Source organism: Pholis gunnellus, assembly GCF_910591455.1.
Source record: "Pholis gunnellus genome assembly, chromosome: 21".
Taxonomy (NCBI): domain Eukaryota; kingdom Metazoa; phylum Chordata; class Actinopteri; order Perciformes; family Pholidae; genus Pholis; species Pholis gunnellus.
The window spans coordinates 18,390,338-18,416,173 of NC_136548.1; the positions used below are offsets into that span (position 1 = coordinate 18,390,338).

General features: G+C 39.7%; 4 protein-coding genes across 4 annotated transcripts; 2 read left to right on the forward strand and 2 right to left on the reverse strand.

Annotated features, from left to right (window-relative positions):
• Positions 1 to 4,636: 4,636 nt before the first annotated feature.
• ccr10 (chemokine (C-C motif) receptor 10) lies at positions 4,637 to 5,854 on the reverse strand (the record flags this gene model as incomplete). Its single annotated transcript, XM_079182955.1, has 1 exon — positions 4,637 to 5,854. One exon carries the CDS (start codon positions 5,852 to 5,854, stop codon positions 4,637 to 4,639), a length of 1,218 nt encoding a protein of 405 aa, XP_079039081.1.
• A 7,642-nt stretch (positions 5,855 to 13,496) lies between these two features.
• Positions 13,497 to 20,016, forward strand: LOC306713469 (uncharacterized protein). The gene is made up of 6 exons (XM_079183161.1): positions 13,497 to 13,809; positions 14,699 to 14,905; positions 15,116 to 15,208; positions 15,734 to 15,844; positions 16,137 to 16,290; positions 18,817 to 20,016. Exons 1-6 carry the CDS (start codon positions 13,791 to 13,793, stop codon positions 19,061 to 19,063), a joined length of 831 nt encoding a protein of 276 aa, XP_079039287.1. The 5' UTR covers positions 13,497 to 13,790; the 3' UTR covers positions 19,064 to 20,016.
• Positions 20,017 to 21,639: 1,623 nt separating this feature from the next.
• Positions 21,640 to 22,949, forward strand: LOC306713303 (C-type lectin domain family 10 member A-like; the record flags this gene model as incomplete). Its single annotated transcript, XM_079182956.1, has 4 exons — positions 21,640 to 21,679; positions 22,385 to 22,458; positions 22,538 to 22,662; positions 22,781 to 22,949. 4 exons carry the CDS (start codon positions 21,640 to 21,642, stop codon positions 22,947 to 22,949), a joined length of 408 nt encoding a protein of 135 aa, XP_079039082.1.
• Positions 22,950 to 23,149: 200 nt separating this feature from the next.
• On the reverse strand, positions 23,150 to 25,652 carry LOC306713461 (UDP-glucuronosyltransferase 2B20-like; the record flags this gene model as incomplete). Its single annotated transcript, XM_079183151.1, has 1 exon — positions 23,150 to 25,652. One exon carries the CDS (start codon positions 25,650 to 25,652, stop codon positions 24,048 to 24,050), a length of 1,605 nt encoding a protein of 534 aa, XP_079039277.1. The 3' UTR covers positions 23,150 to 24,047.
• Between the last annotated feature and the right edge of the window lie 184 nt (positions 25,653 to 25,836).

The following is a 25,836-nucleotide window of genomic DNA, read 5'->3' on the forward strand; positions in this document are numbered from 1 at the left end:
GTCTTTTTCACTCACTAAATACGAGTCCAGACAAGAAAGTCGAAGAAGTTGTAGATGAGTGTCGCAGAGGAAAAATCACGGGTGTAAAAAAGAAGAATTCCTTTTAGATTTAGGGTCAAAACATCTGCTGTGTAAAGATGTATTTTATTTAAGTGTCAATGATATTTGGACCTAATGTTTTTATTCAGTCATGTGAAGTTTTGTTTTTATGTTTGCATTGCGATATTTAAAGTTACTACAAGGAACCTTCATTCGTGTTGATTCTGTCGCCCCCCTGTGGACTAAAGTAGAAGTGTTTCTGAGCACCAGACTCTTTGGAAAACCTCTAATTTTACTGCAGCAGGGTCTGACAGTCTGCCCCTCTCAGTCCTGGGTCTGGTTCTGGTTCTTCCGTGTCCTCTCTTCCCTCCAGCGGGTCCAGCAAAACGTCCTGGGTCTCCAGCAGTGTGGTGCCGGTGTCGGCTCCCAGAGAGGAGAAGCTCTGCTGCCGGGAGCTGAGCTCTCCTCCTCCCTCCGGAGCTCCAGATCTGGGTCTGTCCATCTGGGTCTGGGTCTGTCCTGGTCTGTTGGCAGCTCACAGAACCAGCTTCCCTCTGTGATCAGAGCCTCATTCATAGCAACATGTTGCGTCATCAGAAACTCATAATACCTGGCGTCCAAACAAACCACAGTTGTAATGCGGCTGCTAAAGAGGATCATGCGCTTAATCACAATCATAAGTTGTGTGTCAGCGATGACATAAAAGGGTCAAAGGACTCTCTGTTAGTGAGCATGTTGTTGGCTGCAGAGCGACTGGACTGTTACAGGAAGGTGGACGTTAATAAGTAATGAGCGTCACACTGATACCTGCGTGTCTGGCCACACCTGGTCAGCAGCACACAGGACCCGATGAAGCGTGACGCATTCAGCGGAGGGACTTTGTTCACCGGGTTCACGGGGAAAAGTTAGAAGTTTAGATAAAAAGTGATGATGAATACAAAAAAAAACTAAGCAGGATCAAAACATCCACACAATTCTCTCCAATGCATCACATGTATTATGTCAGACTACCTGAGGCCTTTTGCATTGAGAAGTGCAATCAGCTTGCTCACATGCAAAAACAAAAAAGCAGATTATGCATTTCTGGCTCAACTTTACCGAATTCCAAAGGTTCATAGAGAAGGAAAAAGTCTGAAGAGGTGAATAAACAGCAACAACCTTATTGTTAGACCAACAAAGAACAATTAAGGAATTCTTTTTTTAATTAAAAAAGACAGGAGCCAGAAGAAACGATTAGTCAGAAAACTAATCAGCTTTTTCTTTTTCTTCATCGACGAATCACTTTGCAAGCGAAGAATCTGATGATTACGTTGTTTCAGGATTTTGTAACCCTCTGATCCAGAAACTATTTTTAATTACGTAGCCAATCACGGACCGCCAGCTGCCATAAATATCCGGGTCAATATTAGGTCACTTCCTGTTTACCTTTGGTTCAGCCGGACGGCATCTGAGCAGCAGCGGCTACGATCGGTGTCGTAACTAGACCGTGTGGGTTTGCTCACTAAATCTGCAGTCAGCGGTGAGTAGAACAAAGACTAAATGTAATCTCCAGCTGGCTTAACATTTAGCTAGCTCCCGCTAGCTTAGCGCTTAGCGCTTAGCATAGCTGGGTTAATATTTGATTATGGAGGTTTGTTTATTTTAGCCCTGTAATTATTTTGGGTTTCTTTTTGTTTAAGCAATTCAATTCATTCTGTGCAGTTGTTAAAACCTGTTGATAATTAAGTGACTGATGTCTTAATATGATTTTCAACATGACAGATATTTGTATTTATCCTTTAAAAGTTCATGTTCATTTATCATTCCTTGTGGCCTTTTAGGTCAGGTTTTTGTGACCGAGTTCCGGAGCACGTAAAGGTTTGGATGGCGAGCTACAAATGGAGATTCCTTTGGACCACAATTCCTTTTCCTTCCCACAAGAGGTGTGGTAGGAACAAACTAAACTGATTCGATGAACTATCTGAGAAACTAACTGAACGGAGAACAATATGAGAAACAACCTGAACGGAGACTCTATGAACTATATGGAAAATGAACTGAACTGAACTTTCTGAAACGTTTATTTCTTTTGTATGTAATTAATTTTTGTTTGGAATATAATCACAATACAACTTAGTCAAACTTATCTGTGACTCAGTGGTGGTTCCTTTAGCGAGCATTGGGCTCCGTAGACAAGCCTAGAATCTGTTTACAACTGGTCCTTAAATTCCTTTTATACCTTAAAAGAAGAAGCACATGTTACAATTTGCTGCTTTTCTTTGTCGTAGTTGATATTAAACTGAATTTATTTGGGCTTTGGCTTGTTGGACTCTGGTAAACTGTTATATGCGACAGTCGGCACATTAAATAATGAGGGGAATGAATGTGAATTGCTGTTTTACTTTCATGTCATGAGAGCAGAACGATTTAGAAAAACGACCTAATTCCAATGATTTTGACTGATGTTGCAATTGCATGATGTGTGATATTAAAAGGGAATGATCGTTTTTTACATCGTTATTCTATTTTATTGAAAAATCATTATGGTGGGATGTTTATTGTGGTTTGAAGAATAAACTATACGAAAATGTAAAATACTCGCCTGTGAACGTCATATGTGTAGGGCTTTTATTGTGAAAGGTAAGAACAGGAGGAGTGGATCTGGTCAGCGCTGCATTTGTCAAGGTTGAAAGGAGTAATAAAGTTAGTAAAGTTAAACTTATGTCGCGTTTTCGCTGCAAAATAATGGTGTTATATGTTTAGTATTATAAAAACAGTTCTAAAAAGATATTGAGGTGTGTATTAAAAAAACGCCTGCAGTGTGTAAAGGTTAAATCTGTAGAATATGATTTCGAACAGGGAATCTCTGCAGCAAGACATGATATCTAAAATGGTATTTTGAGACACAATCCGCCTTTTATAAATGTTGCGTCACACTGACATCTAGTGGTCAGAACGTCACATTGCAGCAGAAGAGCTGCTCTCAATGACAGCGCCGTTCATGAAACACTTTTGATATATTATGATACACTTTGTGTGTGTGTGTGTGTGTGTCAGAAAATAAATTAGAAAAGGCTTTGAGGAAATGTTTTAAAACATCTGCTTGTCAGGTATTATTAATAATATTGCTGCTGTAACAGGTCGGTGGAAAGACAAGTCTTTACGTTATTAAATGCATTCAAGTTTATTCAAAAAGGTGAGTGGAGAAAACTACAGATCAAAATAAACACTTTATGTTTAACACACTTTGACAACACAGACAAATCAAACAAGTCTCACTCTACAATGATAATATTAATTATGATAGCTTGCATGCTACTTTGTGAACCACATTTTTTATCATAGTCCAATGATAATACTCATTTAAATGATCTGATCTATCAGCACAAGTATTCAGTTTCAAGTGATAGGCGTGGAGAGAAGTCTCATTTAGTTTCCATTCGGTTGGCGATAAGGTCGAGGTTAAGATTCAAATCTAGTTAAGAGAAGCTACAGAAGCACAGGGACGCTACCGCTAACCCAACAGGACAGACTCTTTATCTAATATCCAAACACAGTATGTACATTATTACACATCAGCCTGCACACGAGCAGGGAAACAGAGGACACAAGATCAAAACAAAAACGATTGATCCTCTTGAGAAAACTGCTATTCTGAGAGCAGAAGAAAGTCCGTTAATGAAAAGAAACTGTGAAACAGGCCGAGCTCAGAAGGCTTCAATCTGACAGCAGGAAGTCTCCTGAACGTCAAGTTCTATTCCAACACCGCGTGAAAGCATTTTGTAATATTTCAGTTCCTTGAAATAAAAATATGTTGCTGCTGCACATGATGTCGGTTAAAGTTACGAGAATCTGTGACATCTGCTTTTTGTCACCTGACGGCTGAAAAACAACTGGAACCGAACAAATAAAGTGTTTTTGTGACTATTTCTGGTCATAAAGTCAACGTGACTAAAGCGGTTTGTTTCTAAAACTCATGACTTTGTATCACCAACGTTTCAACCAAAACATTCATATATATTTTAAATAAAAGGCAAAATATGAGAACAATACTGCAACATGTGTTCAAAATTAATTTATTATATTATTATAATAAAAAAGGAAATACAATAGAAATTAGGGATGTCACACTTCCAGAAAGTTCTATACAAATCTTGTAATTTGTAGTTTTAATGATGTATTATTAGTGCTAATGATTCTATCTCTAAATCTATATATGTTGTAAAAACTTCTCTAATCAACTGGATTTACATTTTACAGATTACATGTGAACACATCATGACGTCATAGTTTACCTTCAGCCAGTGCTCATGTTCACTGTGCTGCTAATGTGACGAGCTCTCCTGTTCATTTCAACACTGATCGGTTGTTTACAAAGTAACATTATCAGAGAAGTCCTGATCGCATATTTTATACTAAATATTGGCAAAAATCAATCGTCAGTAAAAAAAAAAAAAAGTACCCCATGATGGTCAAACCGTGAAATTAATCCACGGTATGCGTGTCGAACCGCGAGGTGTAACCGCGCGGATCGCGGATCGATAACGGTCCGTTACACTAACATCATGCATGCTGTTGGGAAATATGTATATTACTTCAAAGTCCACTGCATGAAATATTATTTGGTTCCCGGAAACTGAAATTGTGTGGGAGGCACAGCCTTGTTGCCAAAGGAACTGCATCCGGGGGATATTGGCGAGCTAGCCAGGAGCACCGGAGCGGCCGAGGAGTTGGAGATGGAGTTGGTGCTCACGCTCTGTAGAGCCAGCCGGAGCCCACAACGGCAGCCCGAATCGTGGACGAGCCTCATCACGTCGTTACGGAAGCGCACGCCCACCAGAGCGTACAGGATCGGGTTGAGGCAGCAGCGGGTGTACGCCAGAGTGCAGGTGATGTACTCCAGCAGCAGACCGCAGAACGGCCCCGCCATCTTACGCAACAGCACCACCGTGTACGGCAGCTGGAACACCAGGAACACCAACACCAGAGCCACCATGAGCTTCAAGGTGCGCTGCCGATGCCACTGCTTGCCCCTCCGGAGTGCGTTCCCGTCCCACAGCACGCGAGCTATCAAAGAGTAGCACGTCACCATGACGGAGAGGGACAGGCAGAAGACGGCGATGATGGCTCCGTTGGTGGCCATTTTGACTGTTTTGCATTTTATTATGCCGCAGTACGCCTCGCTCTCCTGCCACGCCGCCTCAGAGTAGAGGATCTCGGGGAGGCTGAGGAGCACCGCGACCAGCCACACGCCGACGGCGGCAACTTTCCCGCCTATTAGAATCTGACTGCGCAGCCTGAGCATCTCTTGGGCTCGGGCCACCACCATGTAGCGGTCGACGCCGATGCAGGCCAGCAGCAGGAGCCCGCTGTACGTGTTGATGGTGTAGCACGCGCGCGTGGCCCTGTAGAGGGCGACGGAGGAGCTCCACTCCAGCGTGTCGGCGGCCTGCAGCGGGAGCGTGAGGAGCAGGAGGAGGTCGGCCAGCGCCAGGTGGAACAGGAAGACGTCGGTCATGGAGCGCAGCCGGAGGCGGCGGTAGAGAGCAAAGGTGGCGATGACCAAGCAGTTCCCCACCACGCCCAGCAGGAAGACCAGGCAGAAGACGCAAATCTGGAAGGTTTTGATGGTGAACTCCTGCTCTCCAGCCTCACAGAAGTCAGAATCGTAGTCGGTGTAGTCTGTGATGTTACTTGTGTTCAACGAGTAGTTCAGAAAGTCATAGCCCTCGTAATCGGTGAAGTTTGTGATGTTACTTGTGTTCCACGACGAGTAGTTCAGAAAGTCATAGCCCTCGTAATCAGTATAGTCGACGACGTCGTCGGCGACATCCATTGCTGGTGGGGAAGGAAATGAAGACTGTAAATCATTCATCAATGAGAAGAACATATATATTTTATGATTTTATGATTTTTCGGTGGATGGACAGTGTAGACGATTGTAAACAAATGTGTAATAAATTTGGACTTTTGAATATGCTTGTCAGAACATTTTTAGCCTCGTGCCACCATCAGGTGAACATTACGTAACCGTGCATGTGTAACTGGCTGGTTGTTTGGGTAAGTTTAGGTTGAGCTGTGAGTTTGGACACTTGTTCATCACGGTGTTGAGAAAAACCAACGAGATGGATGTAATATGCATCTTTAATGTTTGATTATGATATCTGGCAGGATGTGTGAACAAGCTTAGAACCTTCAGGTGTTATTTGCTTCTTACATGTTTAAAGCTGTTTAATAATCTGTTGTTACTTCTGAACCACCGCTTCAGACCACGAGTTTCAGCTGTAGGATCACATTTAAAAGAGGATAAAATACATATAATCAAATACATATTCTTTAAGTTCTTTTCAATATGTTACATTTACTGTTTAACAGCCTGTAACCTGCTCAATAAAAGCCTTCTGCTGCATGTCTGTACTGATTATTATGAGTCATTCTGGGCTTCTATGAAATGTCCCAGTTGAACCAGCTCGCGTGAGGACCTGGACACCGGCCTGGCTTGATTTTGATCAGAATACTTCATGTCACGATATCAGGAAACACCACCTCCTCCACGCTCAGGTTGAGAGTGAGAGAACTGCAGCTTCGTTCCTCAGTCTGACTCAGCAGCTTTGATATTTCAGTCATTCCGCTCCGGGTTGCGTGAGACTGGCACCGGCTCGTTGTCGCGTGGGAAGCTGTGGGCAGCTTCAGCGTCTACAGATCAGTCAGTGTCGCGTGCCAACAGCCTTTACGGGCAGTTTCCACAATCACCCTTTTTCATTTCATCTTTCACTCTGAAACTCAGTCACTGTTGAGGCTGCTCGCAGTATGTAATTGCTCTTGTTCTGTTAATATCTTTTTTCTTTGGTGGTGGATATAGATATTAAAGGAGTTTCCCTTAAAAAAGGTAAGAGGAAGTTAACAGACTCGTGAGCAGAACGGCGCTGGGGTTCATCTGATATTTGTATATTTTCTTACTTACTAAAAGTTAAACTGCTACATTTTGGAAACAGGAGTTGTTGAGTTGTGAGGCTAAATGTGATTTAGTGTTATTGTAACTTTCTACTCCGGAATGAACGGAGGAGTTATTCAGTGTGCAGTTAGATGCGTAGACTCGGTCAAAACGGTTGTTTTTCCAAGTTGTGCTTTCTAACTTTACACATATTTGTGGAAGAAAACGGAAACATTTGATGATGAAATATAGAACATTTGTTTGTGTTTTGCTCCGGTAGCTGAAGGAAAAAGTAAATGTCTACTTAAAGAGAATCTGAATCTGAGTCATGGCTTCTGATGAGACGTAATCCCAAACTGACGAAGAGTTTAGATTCATATTATGATTTATTAACTGTTACAGGCCTGCTGCCTCCATGACGGTTTACAGCATGACAATAGTTTTAATATATCAAAAACTCATAGTCCACAATGCAGCATCTTTCTTGACTTTTATTTATTTCAGTGGTCTTCCTCTCTGTGTCGCAACTGCATTAGTGCAATATACTGAATAATACGTCTCCTAAAAATAAAGAATAATAATATGGCACAATATTTATTGACCTCACATTCTGCATTTGATACCATAATCCAGCCCGCAGTCAATAAAAGGAGTGCTACTAGGATCAATTCTTGGTCCACTATAATACACATATATATATATATATATATATATATATATATATATATATATATATATATATATATATATATATATCAGAATTACTTCTATGTATTTCAATGCATTATTATGCCGATGATAGTGTGCTGTATGGCTCTACCGTGAGTCCTAAATGCAGAAAGACAGAATATATGGTGTTCTGCATCGACATGCTTCTCTGGCTGTTCCAAAAGTCACATTTTTATTCATAAAAAAAACAAAGAAACAAAAAGTGGACTCTTGCGGCACTAGACTTAGACTTGTATTCGGCCTTTATTCAAGTCTTGATACAGAGACTATGTGTCGTTACACTCGCCGTCTTCACTCAAGCTGTTCAACTGTTATCGTCACTTTTAAAGTCTCTGTATCGCGGTATATTGGACGAACATCAGTTGAAGGATACTCACCCCAAAATATATGTGACTTTATATATTTGGCTTTATTAATCTCTTCTCTCCTCTCATGTAACTGCTAAACTCAAGCTAATTATTTAAGAATGGAAAGTCCCTCTGCGGACTGCGCTGTGGACTGACGTACTATATGCACATTTTAAATGAAGCCTAATTATCAGATGTTTATAGCTCTCCTACTTGTTTCTATTTACTCAGTTTAAAAAAAAATTAAATACATTTAATCTTTTGCACATTGTCTATCTCAGCAGCAGGAGGCCGCTCGTGATACGATGTCTTCAAAACACATGTTCTGGTGCTCGGTCGCGAGGGACCATCTGAAGACCAAAACATTTGTTCTTTTATTCTCACATGTCTTCAGCTTTTAGATGAAAGTATAGACGGGCTGTTTCTTTCTATTCTTGAGCGCGTCTTCGGTCGTCTGACTTTCTATTCTTTTCTTATGCTGGCGGTCAAAGGTTACGCTACATTTGGAGAATTTGAATATTGTCAATATGTTCTTTCCTTGCTTGTCAAACATAATAGATTTAACCCTAAAACTCTACCGGATCAAATCATTTAGATTTTTAACCTAAAACATTTGTTTTCAGCGTCACATTATTTAAATATCGTCAACAGTCCTTCAACTCTTTGAAACTGCGTCTGTAATAACAACGAACAATATCAGGAAATCTCAACTCCCTCACACTCAGGTCGAAAGTGAGATGGTGTCGGCTGTCGGACGGTTTGAGTGGGCTGCACTTTGATATATTCCAGTCATTGTTCACAGCTGTGGTGTCACGCTGTTGCCGTGTGGGAAACCATGAGCAGCGTTAAGACCAGTGAAGTCACTCTCATTTCTGCTTTTTACTGTCGCTACATTATGATATTAATATTATTATTTGTTCCTTGTTAGATGGGGTTTCCTCTCAGGGAGGTCTGGCTTACAGTAAATAATCTCCCTTTAATCTCCCTTAATTAAGTAGAATTGGGAAACATTTAATTTATTTGACATTTTTACAGACTTTGACAAAGAACTGATTTCATGATTTAATATCAGTAAGTGATGTTTATTGAATACGTGCAAATTAATCTGCATGTAAGCTCAGTCATGTTTATAAATGTATTGAAACATACTTGACTTTTTGGATTTAATATAAATCTTAAATTTCCATATATATATATATTTCTATTCATTATTATAAATGTTTCAGCTCAATGAGTATAAAAATTCATCACAAAATCTAAAAAACAATCTCAATCAGTGTTTAAAATCTTAAAAGGTGAGCCTCTCTGCAGGGGTCTTACCTGTGCTGTTGGAGGTGTTTGGCATGTCACCAGCCTTCCTCCTGAGTCTGAGATAGAGAGTTGAGAAGCTGCCACTCTTTAAAAATAAGCCTGCGGGCAAATCACCATAACCACCTCCAGCCAATGAAACCAGGTCTGCGTGTTGCTGACCTCGCCGTACCCTCCTGGGTTAGTTGCTTTCGTCAGAAGGAGGACGTTAAGATTTGATAGCACTTTCATATCTACACGGACTCTGTGGGATGCTTTTGATTATTCGTACTGATTCTGATAAGATTCTGATCTGCAGAACGATGTTGCTTCCAGTCAACAGATGTTCATCGTCACTGCAACTGTGGATTTTTGGTCAGTAATCATGATCGGTATTACGTTTTTAAATCGACAAAATATACTGTACATTTGGCAATATTTTATTTCCTTTGACAAATCTAAAATATGTCTTAATAAAAAGAGTCTAAATTCAGTGGCATGCTCACAGCACCGAGCTGGAGGCTCAGCAGACAACACGTGGAAAACGTTTGAGGGTGTGACTGCTGACGGCCACCAAACCGGCTCTCAACCTTTGGTTTAACTCTGTGGTCACATGGTTGTTTGTTGATTATGAGTCACATGAGGGTCAAACACATCAAGTCACAGGACAAAAAGAACATTTTGCTCCATTTTTGTGTAAAAAAAATTGAAAGTTTAACTTTGTCTTTAGTTAAGCTCTATTTATCTAATTAGGACGTTTAGATCGAGATATATTTTATACAAAAACAGACGTGACATAAATCACACTAGCTGCAACTTACAACTATTTTCATTATAGATTAATGCGCCGATCATTTTCTTGATTAATCAATATGACCAAGAGTCCAACGTGACTTCTTCAAATGTCCTGTTTAGTCCGACCAACAGTCCAAAAACCCCAAAAAATTTAGTTTAGAACGACATAAAAACAAAGAAAAACTGAAAAAGGTTTTAATATACTAAATTAAATTGTTGGCATTTCCGCTTGAAAGACGACTCAATCGATTATTAAAATAGTTGCAAAGTGAACTTGTTATGTGATCTGATGTCCTGGATGTTAAATATCTCCAGCACGTCTTTATGAATGAAAACACAGGTAGTGTGAGTGATGACCTCTGACCTTTTCATAAAACACACAGTGGTGAGTACAGCAACAGTGTGAGGACCTCTAATAATAAAGTGGAGATAGTACGTTAGTTTGTAACATAAGAATTAAATAAAAAGCCCCGTTCTCATATAAAAATACAACTTTCTTTTTTTTTTAAGTGAGGTATAATCTGCTGCTATACAACTGAATTCCTTAGTACTTAAAACACATTTACTGTAGCTATTAGATTTCCACTAAGAGCATAAACAGGTGTTTATTCATTAGAACAACGTACTCTGTGAAAAGCATACATTCTGTATTTTGGGAGTTTTGAGGTTTAGCTTTTGGAAATGAGGCTAGAACTTCACGCTAATGCTGAAAGTCTTTATTTGTGTTTGCGCATTTTTTGGCGTTTTATATGTATTTTTGTTGAGTTTAGTGCATTTTAAAAAGGCCTATCTACCGACGAGCATTGTAAACTGGCTCAAGTATTAAAAACTGTAGTGCAACAAGGATAAACAGCAATGCATCATCTGCATAGAATTGGACGTTACAATGTTGAGTTAGCAAATAAATGTAATTTACGGATAGCGTGAATAATATATATAGGGAGCCTTGTATAGATCCTTGTTGGACTCCTTTATGTAAAATGTAATTTTACAAAATGTTGCTTTTATCCATCCATCCATTTAGAGGCAAACACAGTTCACTTAACTTAACTCAAGTTCTAATCCAGAACCTTCTTGCTGTGAGGCCAACGTACCAACAAATGCACCACCTTGCCGCCCTTTTGCACGGTTACAGTTATGGTGAGCATCAAACCACAGTGTTTGCCCTGGAGTTGTACCATCAGGTCGATGTGAATTGTTTCGGCTCATGGGAACCGTTTGGCATGTTGACAGCTGGGCTGAGACGTTGACGTCTCTTGATCCACAGTGTGGTTTTTGTTAAACTTCTGATTTCCACCCTGCATGCTTGTTTGTATATGTGGTTATTGTAAACTGATGTGAAACCGGCGACCTGCTGTTCAACCTGTGAACACAACTCAGCTTGAGTCTGATTGGCTCTTTGGGTTGATGGCTACTTTTTTTTCTGGAGAGGTTCACATCACACTCATTTCAAACTTTTGTTTCTCCAAAGTCTTTTTTATTTATTTCTAAACAATCAATTGTTTTTATATTACAAATATTTGTTCACTCAAGCTTCAGACAACAACCTGCTATCCAGTGACTTCCTCTGACCTCTAATAGTATTATTGATTAGATTACACACACGTGTTGGTGCCCTTCAGTTAAAGAAAGGAAAACCCACAACGGTCACTGAAATAACCTGAAACTGACAAAAGTAATAATAAATACAAATGTACTGAAAATGAACTAATGAAAATCAGACATTACTTTTGAATTGTGATATTATTATTATACATTATGTAGCTTTTTAATGCTAAAACCAATCTTTTTTTTTTTAGTAGTAGCAGTTAGGAATGTTTCACATCATTGTTCTGCAAATCCACTAATCAATGAATCCACTTATCTAAGCCTTAACTGACAGGCATGCATATTCAAATATATGTTGTCAGTTTTAATATACCTGTACAGAGAATACTCTATATACTAATACTCTATATACTAATACTCTATATACTAATACTCTAGAATACTATATAAATCCCTTCTTCAGCAACTCAGACCTCTTTAGTAGCTTTGTCACAAAAGTCTCCATATTTTAATTTTTATTTATTCAGGTTTATGATTAGTTTGAATTATTAAACTATGTCTTACATATTACAGAAAATAAACAAGTAAAGGTTGTTGGACATGCTTGATGTAGAAAGCGCTGCAGGTGTGAAGAGAGAAAGAGGCGCAGCGTGGTTTCAGGCAGACATGGTGAGAAATAAGCTTTCAGATCAACAATTATTATTTCAAACTAAATATTTGAACCACTGGAGGGCGAGTTGAAACCAGCTTCAGTGATCATTTCAGCACCAGCACAACTCAAACATGGACAGTACAGCCACCATTGTTGCGTGCTGGAGCCATTCACTACTGAATACTAATCAAGTTAAACAGCGTTAAAGTGCGGAGCCTGTTTGTGGGCGGAGCTGTTGTGTGCGCGACCCTGAGACGGACGGCTCGGTTCGGACCCGAGGACGTTTCTAAAACGATCTGTACTCCTAAAAGTCTGGGTTAATAGAAGGGCCGGGTATCATTTAAAATGTGATTAAATATTAAATGTTGTATAAACACAAGTAAATAAAAAAAACACAAAATAGTCAATAACCGGCACAAACTTAATGGAATCTGGAACTAGTTGGAACGATCAGATGTGAGAATAACAGCATTGATTTGAGCAGATACTGAATGCTTTTTTAAACGTACGTGTCAGTTTTGGTGTGTTGACGGTAGTGTGAGGTGTTGAGTTGTTGTGTCATTCTGTCATCACTCAGAGGAGGAAATGTGTTTCTAAAGGTGTTAATTGATTGAAAAAAGAAATATGATTGTAACAGGAAGTTTCATTCAGTTTCATTTCTTACACACTTAATATATTATATGATACTAATAAAGCATACTATATTAAAGTAAATCCTTCATCCTAAACTGCGTTTGTCCTGATTTCTTTAACATAAAATACTAATTAGACAATATTTACAGCTCCTACAAACAAAACAAATCACAAGAACTCATCGTCATTCTTGTATTTCCACAATCTACAGAAACAGCAGTCAGTCTAGCAGACGGCATCATGACAATAATAATAATATTTGGCTGCTACACATCCTTGATTTTGCTTTTCTGAATTCCGAAGAAATGTCCCTAAATGTCTTTCAACATGCAGCAAAAACCCCAGAATGCCAGAAAAAGCTTCCTGTCTCCGCGAGCTGAGGTGTAGACTGAAGCCATTACAGAGAGCTCCGACATCCTGCATATTAAAACAACACACAGAGAACAGGAAGTTTGTGGTGTGTTACAGGCAAAGGCTCACTTCTGTATTTCAACATAAAATGAACAGAAATCAACTTCTGTTTTTTTGCACAAAATACATGAAACTTGTTGTTTTTTGGTGTTTTTTTGTGCCTGCATCATTATTTTGTGTCACAGCTTTCTTGAGCAGACTGAGGTATTGTTTGTGTGTTTTTTGGGAGGTTTGCCTATCTGTCATGTCAGCACCAGCTTCCTGATTCCAGCCACCTTCTAAATGCTGCTAAATGAAGGAGGAAATCCCTTAAGAGCGTTTTCAGTGACTATCTGAGGAGGAAACCGCGCTGCCTCCCTTTACCCACAATACCACCAACATCAGGAGAGTCCCATTCCAATTAGGAGTTACATCCCTGGAGTACTATCGTGTTGTTATGGCAGTAGACTCACAGGGTAAGTAAAGACATACCAGCACTTCCTCTTATTTACTACAAACAGATGCAATCTGGAGCTGAGAAACATGGATTTCTATTGTTTGTATAAAAACTGGTCTACTAAACTTCATACAAACATGAGGAACCATTTATTCCTACCGATCCAAAACATATAGTTTCATTTCCTTTGCAAAACGGCTCAGTTCATCCAAAAACATCTGGTCACTGCAGTTTTTTGGGGACCATTTTCTGCAGCACAATAATACACATTTAGTGCTCTAGAAATGGGTTTTTAATAGTTTTTGGACAACAATGGGGCTCTATGGAACATGAGGAATATTATATATTAGACAGAGATGCACAAATAGTGGGATTAATTCAGTGTTGGTTTAGGTCTGAATATGGGATTTACTGAGAACAATGATATCACGTATCAGCTTCCTTTTCTCTGTAGTTGCATAAAGCATCCCCTGCTTTATGGTCTGTGTGACTCTAAATGGACCATCATTTACTAAATGAACATCATGCTGTATTGAAGAAGACTTTAAACTAGAGATTGAGACCATAAACTCATGTTTACAATGTTTACTGAGGTAATAAATCAAGAGAGAAGTAGTCATTTTCTCATAGACTTCTATACAACCAGAGGAGTCGCCCCCTGGTGGACATTAGAGAGAATGCAGCTTTAAGACATTAAATGCATTTTTGTGATACAGCAACAAACTGATGAGTCCTGATTTAAAACGCGTAAAAGGTAAAGTAGGAATACAGGTCCAGTTATTTTGGATAACCTGTAGAAGGTGTTGTTTTGTATTTATGAATCCTCTTATCCTCTCATGCGGTAGTAGATTGTCACCTCCACTTCTTCCACTCCTCTTCCTCTTCTATCGCTTCGATCTGTTTATCAGTCATATTCCAGCATCACCGGACCACACAAGCACAAACACAACAAACACAGCAGGGCCGAGATAAAGAGGGTTGGGCTTGTTCCTTTAAACCCACTCAGCTCTCAGACCTTCAGCTCGGGTCACCGACCGGCCTCAAAAGGTTACCGACGATCCGCTCGCCGATCTCCACCATGATCCTGTACCTGCTCTTCCTCACCCTCATCCTCGGTACGTATCCAACCGACACGTTTTAAGGGTTTTAGGTTAATTCCATTTTTTACTCTCTTAGCATTTCCTGTTCTTTTGGGGGTCCATTGTTTTCCTTGTGTGTGGGACAAAGGTTGTGAGGCAGCGTTTTAGTTTCAGCAGCAGTAAAGAAAAGGCTGGTGTGAGAGTCTTTTTAAAAATATGTGCTGGATTTGTTCTTTGTTGTTGAAGGTAAAGTGGAATCACAGACGGCCAACATGACAAGAGAAGAGAAGAGCAAAGTTGAGAGGAACCAAACATTCAGAGAGTCCGTCGCCAACAACAGTAAGACCTGGTTTTTAATACGCATAATTAATCTAGATTAATCGTTTGGTTTATCAAATTGCTGGAGAGCCTAATATGTCCTCTACAGTTCCCCTCAAAGTGATTTAAACAATCCAAAATATTAAAAATACACAAAACAACAAACGTTAACATTTTAAAGCAGAACATCAGGTGGAACCAGAGAATTCTTTTGACTTTAACGTTTCATCATTTACTAGAATCGTCAGTAAATTCTCTGGCAATCAATCAATCTACTAACCGTTTGTCGGACCATTCATTTACTAAATCATTCATGAAAAAGTAATCCTGATAATTAGGAAGCTGAAACAGGAAAACGTGTGGATTTGGAGCTTGAGAAAGAATTAATCGATTAAGTTTCTGTCTCGTCGTTTTAGCGTTTAACATGTTCGTCACTCACGTCTGGATTATTCCTCACAATCATCACGTCATCGTGTGGATTTGACATAATTCATTCACCAAACATGGAGAATATTGCTCAGAAGTAAACGTCTATTGGACCGACAGGTACAATGAAACTGGGCGGCCCGACACCCAGTCTGGACAAAGACGAGAGGAGCCTGATCGAGGAAGAGCTGCAGAACAACCAAACATCGAGCGTTATCACAGAGGACGACGGTGAGTGTTTCTACGTATTCAGCATGAAGACAGGAAACCCAACGTCCGTATCTGTGCCTTCAACCTTCCTGTACTTAAAGTAGCTGCTTACTTTGTGATAAGCTATCAGGCCAAGATAAAGAAACATGCTGAATTCTAACTTTAAGAAGCTGTCCACTGAATAAAGCAACATTAAAACACAAAATCTGTGATATCTGTCATCCGTTTCACACAGTAAGACACACTGAATAATGTACTTTATTCATGTAACGGTGGGTTTCATTAGAAATGTTTTGTTTGCATTACTTTGCAGAGAGTTTTCAGGACCAGGAAGATAAGTTCCAAGGCGGAAATTGCCAAGAGAAAGTGCTGGAAGAATATAGTCACAGCATTTGTGGTGCAAATTTTCACACACAAATGATGTCAATCAGCGCGGAAGACTGGTGTGTGATGGAAAATATCATCAGGTGAGATATTAGGTTTTATTTCTAATTTTAATCAGATTTTTCTTTGCCTCAGTTTTGAAACTATTCCTCCAAAATTAGCCCAAAAACTAAAATCTTGCAATGCAAAGTGCACTGCAGGGCCACATGGAACATTATATATGTTTGCAGTATTATAATTAAATGCATTAGTTTCTCTGAGTAGTTTATGTCATCTAGAAATAAAGTATAAAGTCGATTAATTACACCGTTGTGGTGGAATTCAACAAACCACATAATATTCAGAAGGTAAACTAAATGGCATTTCACACTTATTTACATCTGCTTTTAACATGTATTAACTGTTGTAATGATCAATTAATCATTGTAACATTCCCTGGTTTCAGCTTCTCTAATGTGAGGATTTCATTGTAATATATGATCATAACACACTGTGTGTAACAGTGTGTTCTTATTTAACACACAAGTGTGTAAGTGTGTAAGAATAAAATGAAAATATTCAAGTTAATTAAGTTCCTCAAAATGTTACTTAAGCACAGCACTTTGGTAAATGTACTTAGTTACTTTTTATGAGTCTCGCAAACAGCAGCACACCATCAGCAGCTCAGTCAACACTGAACTGGAATGTTTTTTTTAAACCAATCAGCTAATAAACTAAAGTTTTAAAGTCATTTTCTAACTCACGTTATTTGACGCTGAATCCCATTTTCCTTCTCTGTCATCAAGATGAAGCAGTGAATATCCACGTTGCATGAAATCCTGCTGAGCTTTGTTGTTGTTTGTTTGTTGACGTCACTTCCCTCCAGCTGGCCATCATCAGCAACTCTGTTTAGCAAATTTCTCCTCTGCTCTGTGCAGCCAAAGTACGACTGCTTCAGGGTTTCTTCTTCCAGAGGTCCGTTCATAGTTTCGCAGTGATCGCTTCTGACTGTTTGATTTTAGCCTTCAGTATTTATTAATCAACTTCAGCTGCTTTTAGACCACAATGACGCGACTGCCGCCTGGATTTGTAAGACTGCAGTACTCTTTCTGACCACACAGACGGAAACGTGATAGACGCTACAACACAGGGGGGCGCTGTTTCACTCATTTCGAGATAAAAATGGCTGCAACAACGACATATTATTAATACTAATAATATTATACTACTGCTAATAACAATACTATACTAATAATAATAGCAATGATTGTTATTCTATTTATTGTAATTGTTGGTATTTTTATTATAATCAAAGGTATTATTATTAACAGTAATTATATGAATATTATTGTTATTAAAACAATAAGAGTTTTATTTGTATACCTCTAGGTAAAAAAATATTTAACATGAGTTTTACAGACATAAAATAAGAGAACACAATAATAAAATAAAATACCATATATGGCACCATATGCATAACAAAAGTATACGATAAATACATTAAATACATTAAATTAGAAAGCTTTTATTATTATAATAATAATAGCTTTATTTGAATAACATGTTTCAAAACACAGTTATGAAGTTTGTTTTATTGTTATTTTATTCATAGGAACAAAATAAGAAAAAAATAATATTGAAACAACATAACAACAACACATTGGCTTTATATGCACAATGAGGATATTATACTGCATACAAAAAAATAGTCCCCAACAAATGCCCTTTTTACTGTTGTTTGAGTGATTACAGTGATTACAGTGATTACAGTGATTACAGTGGCCACCTAATTTAGGAAATTACTGAATTACTAAAAATGACATTAAAAATATATACTGTGACCTGTTTTAATAAAGGATTTCCTCAGTAAGAAGCAAGGAGCTTGAGACCGAGAGCCACAGATGGACAAACACTCTTTAGTAGCCTACTTTCATGAGATTTGCCGACAATAGGAGTAATATTGAAGAATATCCTTTAAGCAACGGTACACTGTGAATACTAATGAGGCACTGGGAAATATCCATCATCAGCACTGAGCCAAGTGGAGTCAGTGCCATCAGCCCCACTGCAGAGTACACGCAGCTTTAAACGTTTCCCTTCACAGCCTCAATCATTTACGATCTGTTTATGTTCAAACAGGAAACAGTTTGACCACAACAGTCTCGCTTTAAGTCACAGTAGATGTGCCGCACTTTTCAAGTGCTTCTTGGTCCAACTGAAGAGTTTCAAAAGGGACAAATGTCTTCATGTGAAATCGGAGCCCTTCATGACAAAATGTGATGTAAACTCTCTTCTCTTTGTTAAAGAAGTCCCTTAAAAGAAGCCCCGCCCGAAAGCATCCCCTGCTTTATGGTCTGTGTGACTCTAAATGGACCATCATGTACTAAATGAACATCATGCTGTATTGAAGAAGACTTGAAACTAGAGATTGAGACCATAAACTCATGTTTACAATGTTTACTGAGGTAATAAATCAAGAGAGAAGTAGAGTCATTTTCTCATAGACTTCTATACAACCAGAGGAGTCGCCCCCTGGTGGACACTAGAGAGAATGCAGCTTTAACACATGAAGCATCGGCTTCACTGTTCAGAACTGGAGGTTAATTCACTGGTTTCTCGATCTTTTCCAGACCATACAACGACATGACGCTCTGCATGGAGGAGCTGTCTTTTCATTTTGGCTGTTATCACCCACACCCCGTCACCCAGGACTTCTTCCTCTCCGTCCACTCTTCCTACTTCCACAGCTGCTCTAAGAAGGAGCTTTCGTTTGAGGACGCACCTCACGGGCTGGTGGTCGCCCTCACTCTCATCTCGGTGAGCCTCATCCCCGTACTGGTTTATCTGGTGGTTCGGAAAAGAAGTGTCCAAGTGTGAGTTGTGTTGGACTCTCGTGCTCCATTAAACTTCAACATAATCTGTATTTACTGTATAATCCAGTCTGGTAGGAAATGAAAAGTTGAGAAGGAAGTTATGAAGCAACCTTAAATGTAAATGTGAACTAAATCTCAACGTTTTTTCACTTTGTATATGTTTTGTTTAAATGTGTTTCACTGACACTTCGTGTGTTTTAAAGGAGTAGGATTTAGAGGCGTCTAGTGGTAGTGCTAGGCATCTAAAGGACAGGGGGTTCTTTATGCTAAGCTAGGCTAACCCACTCCTGGCTTTAAATGCGTATTTAAAGGGACAGTGTAGCGCATTTACAGCTGGATGCAATCTGCAACCTCACCACTAGATGCCACTAAATCCTTCACACTGCTCCTTGAGACTGCAAGTCTGGTTCTATTGTGTAAGAAACAAAGTCAGCCTGTTAGCATCTCTAAACTCACGAACACAGGATATGTTGTTTGTTTCATCTGTACGAAATCTAAAACACTGTGAATAAGAGCTTTAACATTTAGTGTTTTCAATCTTGGTTTGCTGGACTACAGCAGAAACAGGAATAAATGCACCAGCGTCCGAATACTTTGTGACTAAAACATATGATGTTTTTATTGCAACAGAATACTCTTTACTTTAGTCTTGTGTGGTCAATGTTCTCCTGCTGTCTTTTCTAGCAGAAGCATTTGCTTGTTTTTAGTGATTGCTTTGTTTTCTGTTTCCCTTCTTGGTCAGATCTCTGTAAACGCCTTTTGGGTGTTTTTTGACTTTTACTTCTTTAACGCATTAACATGTTTTTTTGTGTGTTTTATTCTTTGTGCAAATAAACAAACTAAACCAAACCAAATGCACGCAAATCTGCAAGAAGCTGCACACACGGTGAGCTACTAGTGCACACAAACAATAAAGTGTCTCATTGTGACGTTTCTAAGAAAATAAAGTTCACTTAAATCTGCGGTGGTTCCTGGTGGTATGCGTGTGTATTTGTGTGTTTGCTATCTTTGTGAGGACAAGATTGAGTTTCAGACTGTGAGTGTGAGGACATTTTTTTTCACAGTGAAAACATTTGGTCAGCGCTCGCTTCTTCAAAGCGCTTGTTTTTGGGGGTTTCGGGTTAAAGTGTGGTTTAGATCAGAGGTTAGATAACACAGCATGTCAATGAGAGTCCTCACAAGTATAGAAGGGCTGGCTAATCTGCTGTGATAGAAGCCCTGTGATGTTGTAGAAGATGCTGAAGATAAGAAGACGGGAGGAAACATTAGCACAGAGTCTCACTAACACCAGCTCTGCTTGTCCTCTGTATGCACTGGAATGACGTGACACACACACACACACACACACACACACACACACACACACACACACACACACACACACACACACACACACAGGTAATAAGCCCAACCATTTCCTTCTTCACACACCACCCAATGCCACACACTCGATCACACCCTCCAGTTTCTCTTCAACCTAACCGGAGTCCGTGTGAAACTGTATTTTCAGCTCAATGATACACTTGAGATCAACAAAGAGCTCTATTTAAAGAATACCTGCTTTAATTCTATGATGTATGTGCTTTATTATGAGTACCTTAACTGAAGCAGTGAACCAATGATCACCAGATAACATACAGGGTCAAATAACTAATAATATATTTGATGTGAAGACATACAGTCTGTTCTGTAGACCCTTAATAAAAGGTGAAAGTCCATGGACTAATGGTTTAAAATGTTCTGCACTGACAGGAGACCGAGGCTGTTGAAACAATGATGGGATGCATTTCTTCTCTCACACATATCAGTGGCAACATGTTTGCTTTGGAGCAGCATCTCCTCCCGGCAGAGACAGACCTTTGTCTCTCTTATCTGGCAGACTCTGTTGTTAGATGTCCTGCTGGTCGCAGCATGTTTTTAGCATTTTACCGCATCACACAATTTAAACCATTAACTGTAATAAAAATGCAAACTTAAGGAAAGTCTAGTGTGTTTTTAAATGAATGAAATACATCCAGAGTGTTTCGTTGTCACGTTGAAGCAGGAGAGGAACAAACACAACCTCAGTGTCTCAAAGTGCTTCTCAGAAATGAAGCATTGTCTTCTTGCGACCTGTAAATATGTGACCAGTTCAACCAAAGTTCAACATTTTTTACAGTAAAGTTATCCATTCATTTACATAAAATAGACGGAGTGAAAATAATCTCCATGGTTTTGTGAAGCAGAAATGTTTTCCTGTTAATCAATCAGGTCGGGAAACACTTTAAAATATTAAGATTCCACTTAATTGGAACAAAGACCTAAACCTCAAAAGTACACAGAAGTATGTTGAGATACATACTTTTGTCCAGAAAGGACACAGTGACACCTACTGGTTCAAATGAGATAAAAGCAAATAACTGCTGATTTTAGACCAAATATATATATATTTTATTTAAAGGCTGGAGTCTTAAACTTCTCAAGAACACCACAAATAACTAATTCAGTTCATAATCAAGAACCAGTCTGTGGTTTAAAGAGCCCAACAGTGACCGTGCCCTCAGCGAGAGATAAGCTGACATCAAACAGAACTGCTTCATTATGAGAGAATCTCCACCGATTGGATGTGAAGCCGCAGGAGGTCAGACGGCTATAAATGAGTCAGCGGCTCATCGGTGACTGAACCAGGACGGGACGGACTGAGGAGAGACGACACTACATCAGCAGAATCTGTTCTGTAAGTATTTGAGCTGTTTCTATAAAGTATAGCAGCAATATGACAAAGTAAACATATTGGTTACAAGTATAAATACTGCATGCAAAAATACAGTAAATGTATAAGAGCTTCAGAGTGTTATGTTGAGTTAGAAGTACTGAGATTAGCAATACTGTAAAACTACTGCTTTACTAAACAAAGCCCTGTTGATTTTACTAGAAGAAGAAGTGTTATTATCATCAAAATGCACGTAAAGTATCAAAAGTCTTTTGATTTGGGGTGAACTGTCCCTTTAAGAACAGCAGCTGTATTATTAGGCTTCACATCATATTATCATTACAACATTAACACGTCCGCTTCATTTTAATGTTGTAGCAGATTAATAAGAGTGCAAATCATTATCTTAAGTAGTACTTTCTACTTCTGTGTATATATAAATCACAATATTTCCCTCCAAACTACATCTGAATGTGTACATTTACATCATATCTTTGGAGGTACTGTGATACTCTTTGATGAAACGTTACAGGAAAACCACAGCAACACTTTGCAGCGCTGAGAAGCTTTAAAGCTTCACTTTGTTCTGACTGTTTGATGTTTAGACAACACAGTGTGTCTGAGGACAACTAGAGCGCTTATGTTTCCTCCTCCGCCGCCAGACACAAGGGGGCGACCTGCTCATCATCAACAGTGAACCAGAACAGGTAGAGGACAACAAGAGGGGAACGTGCAACAATACAAATAATGATCCTCATGATCCAACTCATCTATTCTCCTCTTTAGAGCTTTGTCTTTGAGAGCAGCCAGGCTCCTCAGACCAGCAGCAGGCTGTGGATCGGTCTGACGGACGCGGAGGAAGAGGGTGAATGGAGATGGGTGGACGGCAGCCCGGTCACTTCAGATGTCCAGTAAGTCAAAGTTAATTATTTGGTTTATTTGTTTTGTTATTCGTTGTGTTAGATAACATTGTGTCTTGTGCCGTTCTGTTTTTTTTTAAATATAAATTTGATGTTTCTTTTCCTGCAGGTACTGGCTGAGCAGACCAGGACTGGGGACGGAGCCGGACAACTGGAAGTTGGACAACCCTCTTGGAGAAGACTGTGGACACGTGGACGCCAGTGAAAATGCTCTCAAGTCCTGGATGGACGGTTCCTGTGAGACACCTTATAGATGGATCTGTGAAAAGAATGTTTAAATCGTCCAAATTTATACATTTTGTAAATATACTCTTCCATACGGAGGATTTTATAGGACTATATGTTTGATGTGCACTGTACATACATGACATCTGAGTGGTGATAGTGTACATGTTTCTTTCAAAATAAAACAATACTTAGTCTGTCAAGTCTTTTCTTCCTTTTTTATTTTCAAGTATAAGTGTCTTCATGTAAAACAGACTGCATTGTCTTTCTTCAAGAGACAACACCAAGATAATACACAACATAAAGTTGCAGCATTCGTTTTGAAATGCTGATCCGTAAAAAAGCAAATAAAACATGAAGAAATGCAGTTTAAGTGTTTTTTGGACATTTCAGACAAGACATCTTCTGGACGGTATACCATGAGTTAGAAATGTAATACATAAAATACAGTTTACAAAGAAATCCACCTACTTTTCTACATTCGATGAATGCAATAGTGAAAAGTGTACAAATGTTTTGATTGTTCTGATCCAACACTTTAGACTAAACATAACCAAGTACTTCTCCTGAGTTTTGTTTTGTTTCAATTTCGTAGTAATTTTAAGCCGAGCCGTGATAGTTTCACTAAACGTAACCAAGTAGTTTTGTAAGGTTTTTTTGTTTTGCTTTGTTTCAATTTATAACGTTTACCACGGGTTTAAATCTGCCACTGTGAGAAAATACATTCCCCTCCAAAACCTAACTGAGAGTGCAGTTTAGTTGTATGAGGAGAAAAGAGGGGATCACCACATTAATGAGGGACTATCCTCTGCGCACCACGAACATCGGTACCGTATTTAACGCCAATCCATCAAATAGTTGTTGAGACATTTCGCTCAAACCAAAAATCTGTTTTAATGGATTACCAAACAGATTAGAGTACCTACTCTTGGGAACATGATTTTGTCCGCAAAATTGTATGGCAACCCATTCAATAGTAGTTGAGTAGTTTCAGTCTGGACCAATGGGTGACCATCAGACCTACCAACCAACATTGCCATCCCTAGAGCAGAGCAACAGCGCTAATATGGCTAGGAGTACAACACATCCCCAGCCCTGTTGTTTAAGAAGACTAATTCATTTTAATGTAAACTAATTTTAGGAGTCAGAAACTACTCCTTTTTGGTTTTTCTCCTCCTGCACAGTCGAATGCAAAGGAATCGTATTGATCCCACGACAACAGCTGTCAGCATCAACAAGACTGCTACCAAAAAGCATATAACATCCACAGAATAATAGGCGTACCAGGGCATCTTATAGGACTCAGTGCGTAAATGTGAAGCTCCTTTGTGCCTCATAACAAACTCAATCCAGTAAAGTGCAGTTTCCAGAGGATGCATCGGTTTGTCCCGATGGAGGGCAGAGAGACGCTTCATGTTATTTCTGTAGGAGGGATTGTGAAGAACTTCTTGTATCGCTTCCAGAAAGCTCTGACGAGTGAGTTTGGTCACATCCACCACCTTAGCGGCTCCTCGCGCCTCCAATCTCAAAACGTTCTCAAACTGGTCAAACAGAAGGGGTATGCCTATTATCGGCACCCCGTGGTAAATGGATTCGTAGATCCCGTTGGTTCCACCATGAGCCACAAAGGCTTTAATCTTGGGGTGACCCAAGAGGTCGTTCTGGGGCATCCATTTTACCAGTAGGGTGTTGTTGCCCAAGTTGTTGGGGGGCTCAATGGCATGCCTCCATATGACCTTTTGAGGAAGTTGGGCAAAAGCAGCAGCGATTTCAGAAGTGATTTCTACAGGTAATCCGTTCACTAGTGTGCCAAGAGACATCAGGATGAATCCATGCTCGCCTGAACTTTCAACAAACTCCTCCAGCTCTGATGATAAAGGCTTAGAAGGCTTTGACTGGAAACCACCAATGTAGGCGATGTTTGGCATGGTGGGTCTGGGGAATTCAAAGACAAAATCCACCCTCATGAGCCAGATGTCTGCTGCTTGTAGAAGGTGATAGAATGTTACATCTGGACCAAAGTACCTATCTACCAGTCTATCATAATGAGGGCATACTATAAACTTGTCAATGCATGTGTTGAGAAAATAGTGGAATGTGTTCTTGACCCGTTGCCCAAAGGTCATCTTATCCGACGCGGCGTATCCTGACGTTGGAACATAGGATGTTGGAGATGGAGCCACCACAAAATGTCCCTCTCCACTGGTGATCCATCTCACGTTAAAAACAGTCGGTAGCTTAAGTTCATGAGCCACCAGAACTCCAACCGGCAACCCCGGGTCCAGAAGAACCACGTCAAACTGGGTGTCACGAATACTCTGCATCAGAGTCTTGTTCTCAAACATTTCTACCCCCAACAAGCTGGCCTGTCGGTGAATGTTCGACAGCGTACCGAGCATTTCCCAGTAGAACTTCACAAAGCCGCTAAGTGTGGCCCCCTCTTTGTGAATCGCCAGCATCTTGACCAGGAAGGTCACAAAGAAGTCCTCCTGCTCTATGCTGATGGCTCCCGGTAAGGTGATGGTGAGGGAGTGGTAATGCGGAGCGTTTTCCTTGACGTACCAGCTGGTGGCCGTGCGGACCACGGTGACCTCGTGGCCCCTGGAGTGGAGGCTCTGGATTAGCAGGTTCATGTTGACCCAGTGGCTTCCATCCACTGGGAACACCAGAATCTTTCCAGCCTGCACACTGGAGCTTGTTAGGAGAGACACACTCACCACCAGAAGCAGAAAAGAAACACCTGAGATGCTCCCCATCGAACAACCTTGAGGGAGAGAACAAGTACAAATACTTTAAAACTCGTGCTTATTGCCAGAAAAAATAAAACTAAAACAATGTATCTGCAAATACCAAACCTGTTGCTATAGGGTTTACACTTAAAACCAGAAGGAAATGACTATATGGACGCCAACAGTGAATGCCCTAAAGAGGAAAACCTGG

Excerpts from the sequence above, each read along its gene's own strand:
- LOC306713469 (XM_079183161.1), top strand. Across the intron at positions 14,906-15,115 it reads CTTCCTCACCCTCATCCTCG|GTAAAGTGGAATCACAGACG; the intron begins GTACGTATCCAA and ends TTGTTGTTGAAG. Across the intron at positions 15,845-16,136 it reads CGTTATCACAGAGGACGACG|AGAGTTTTCAGGACCAGGAA; the intron begins GTGAGTGTTTCT and ends ATTACTTTGCAG.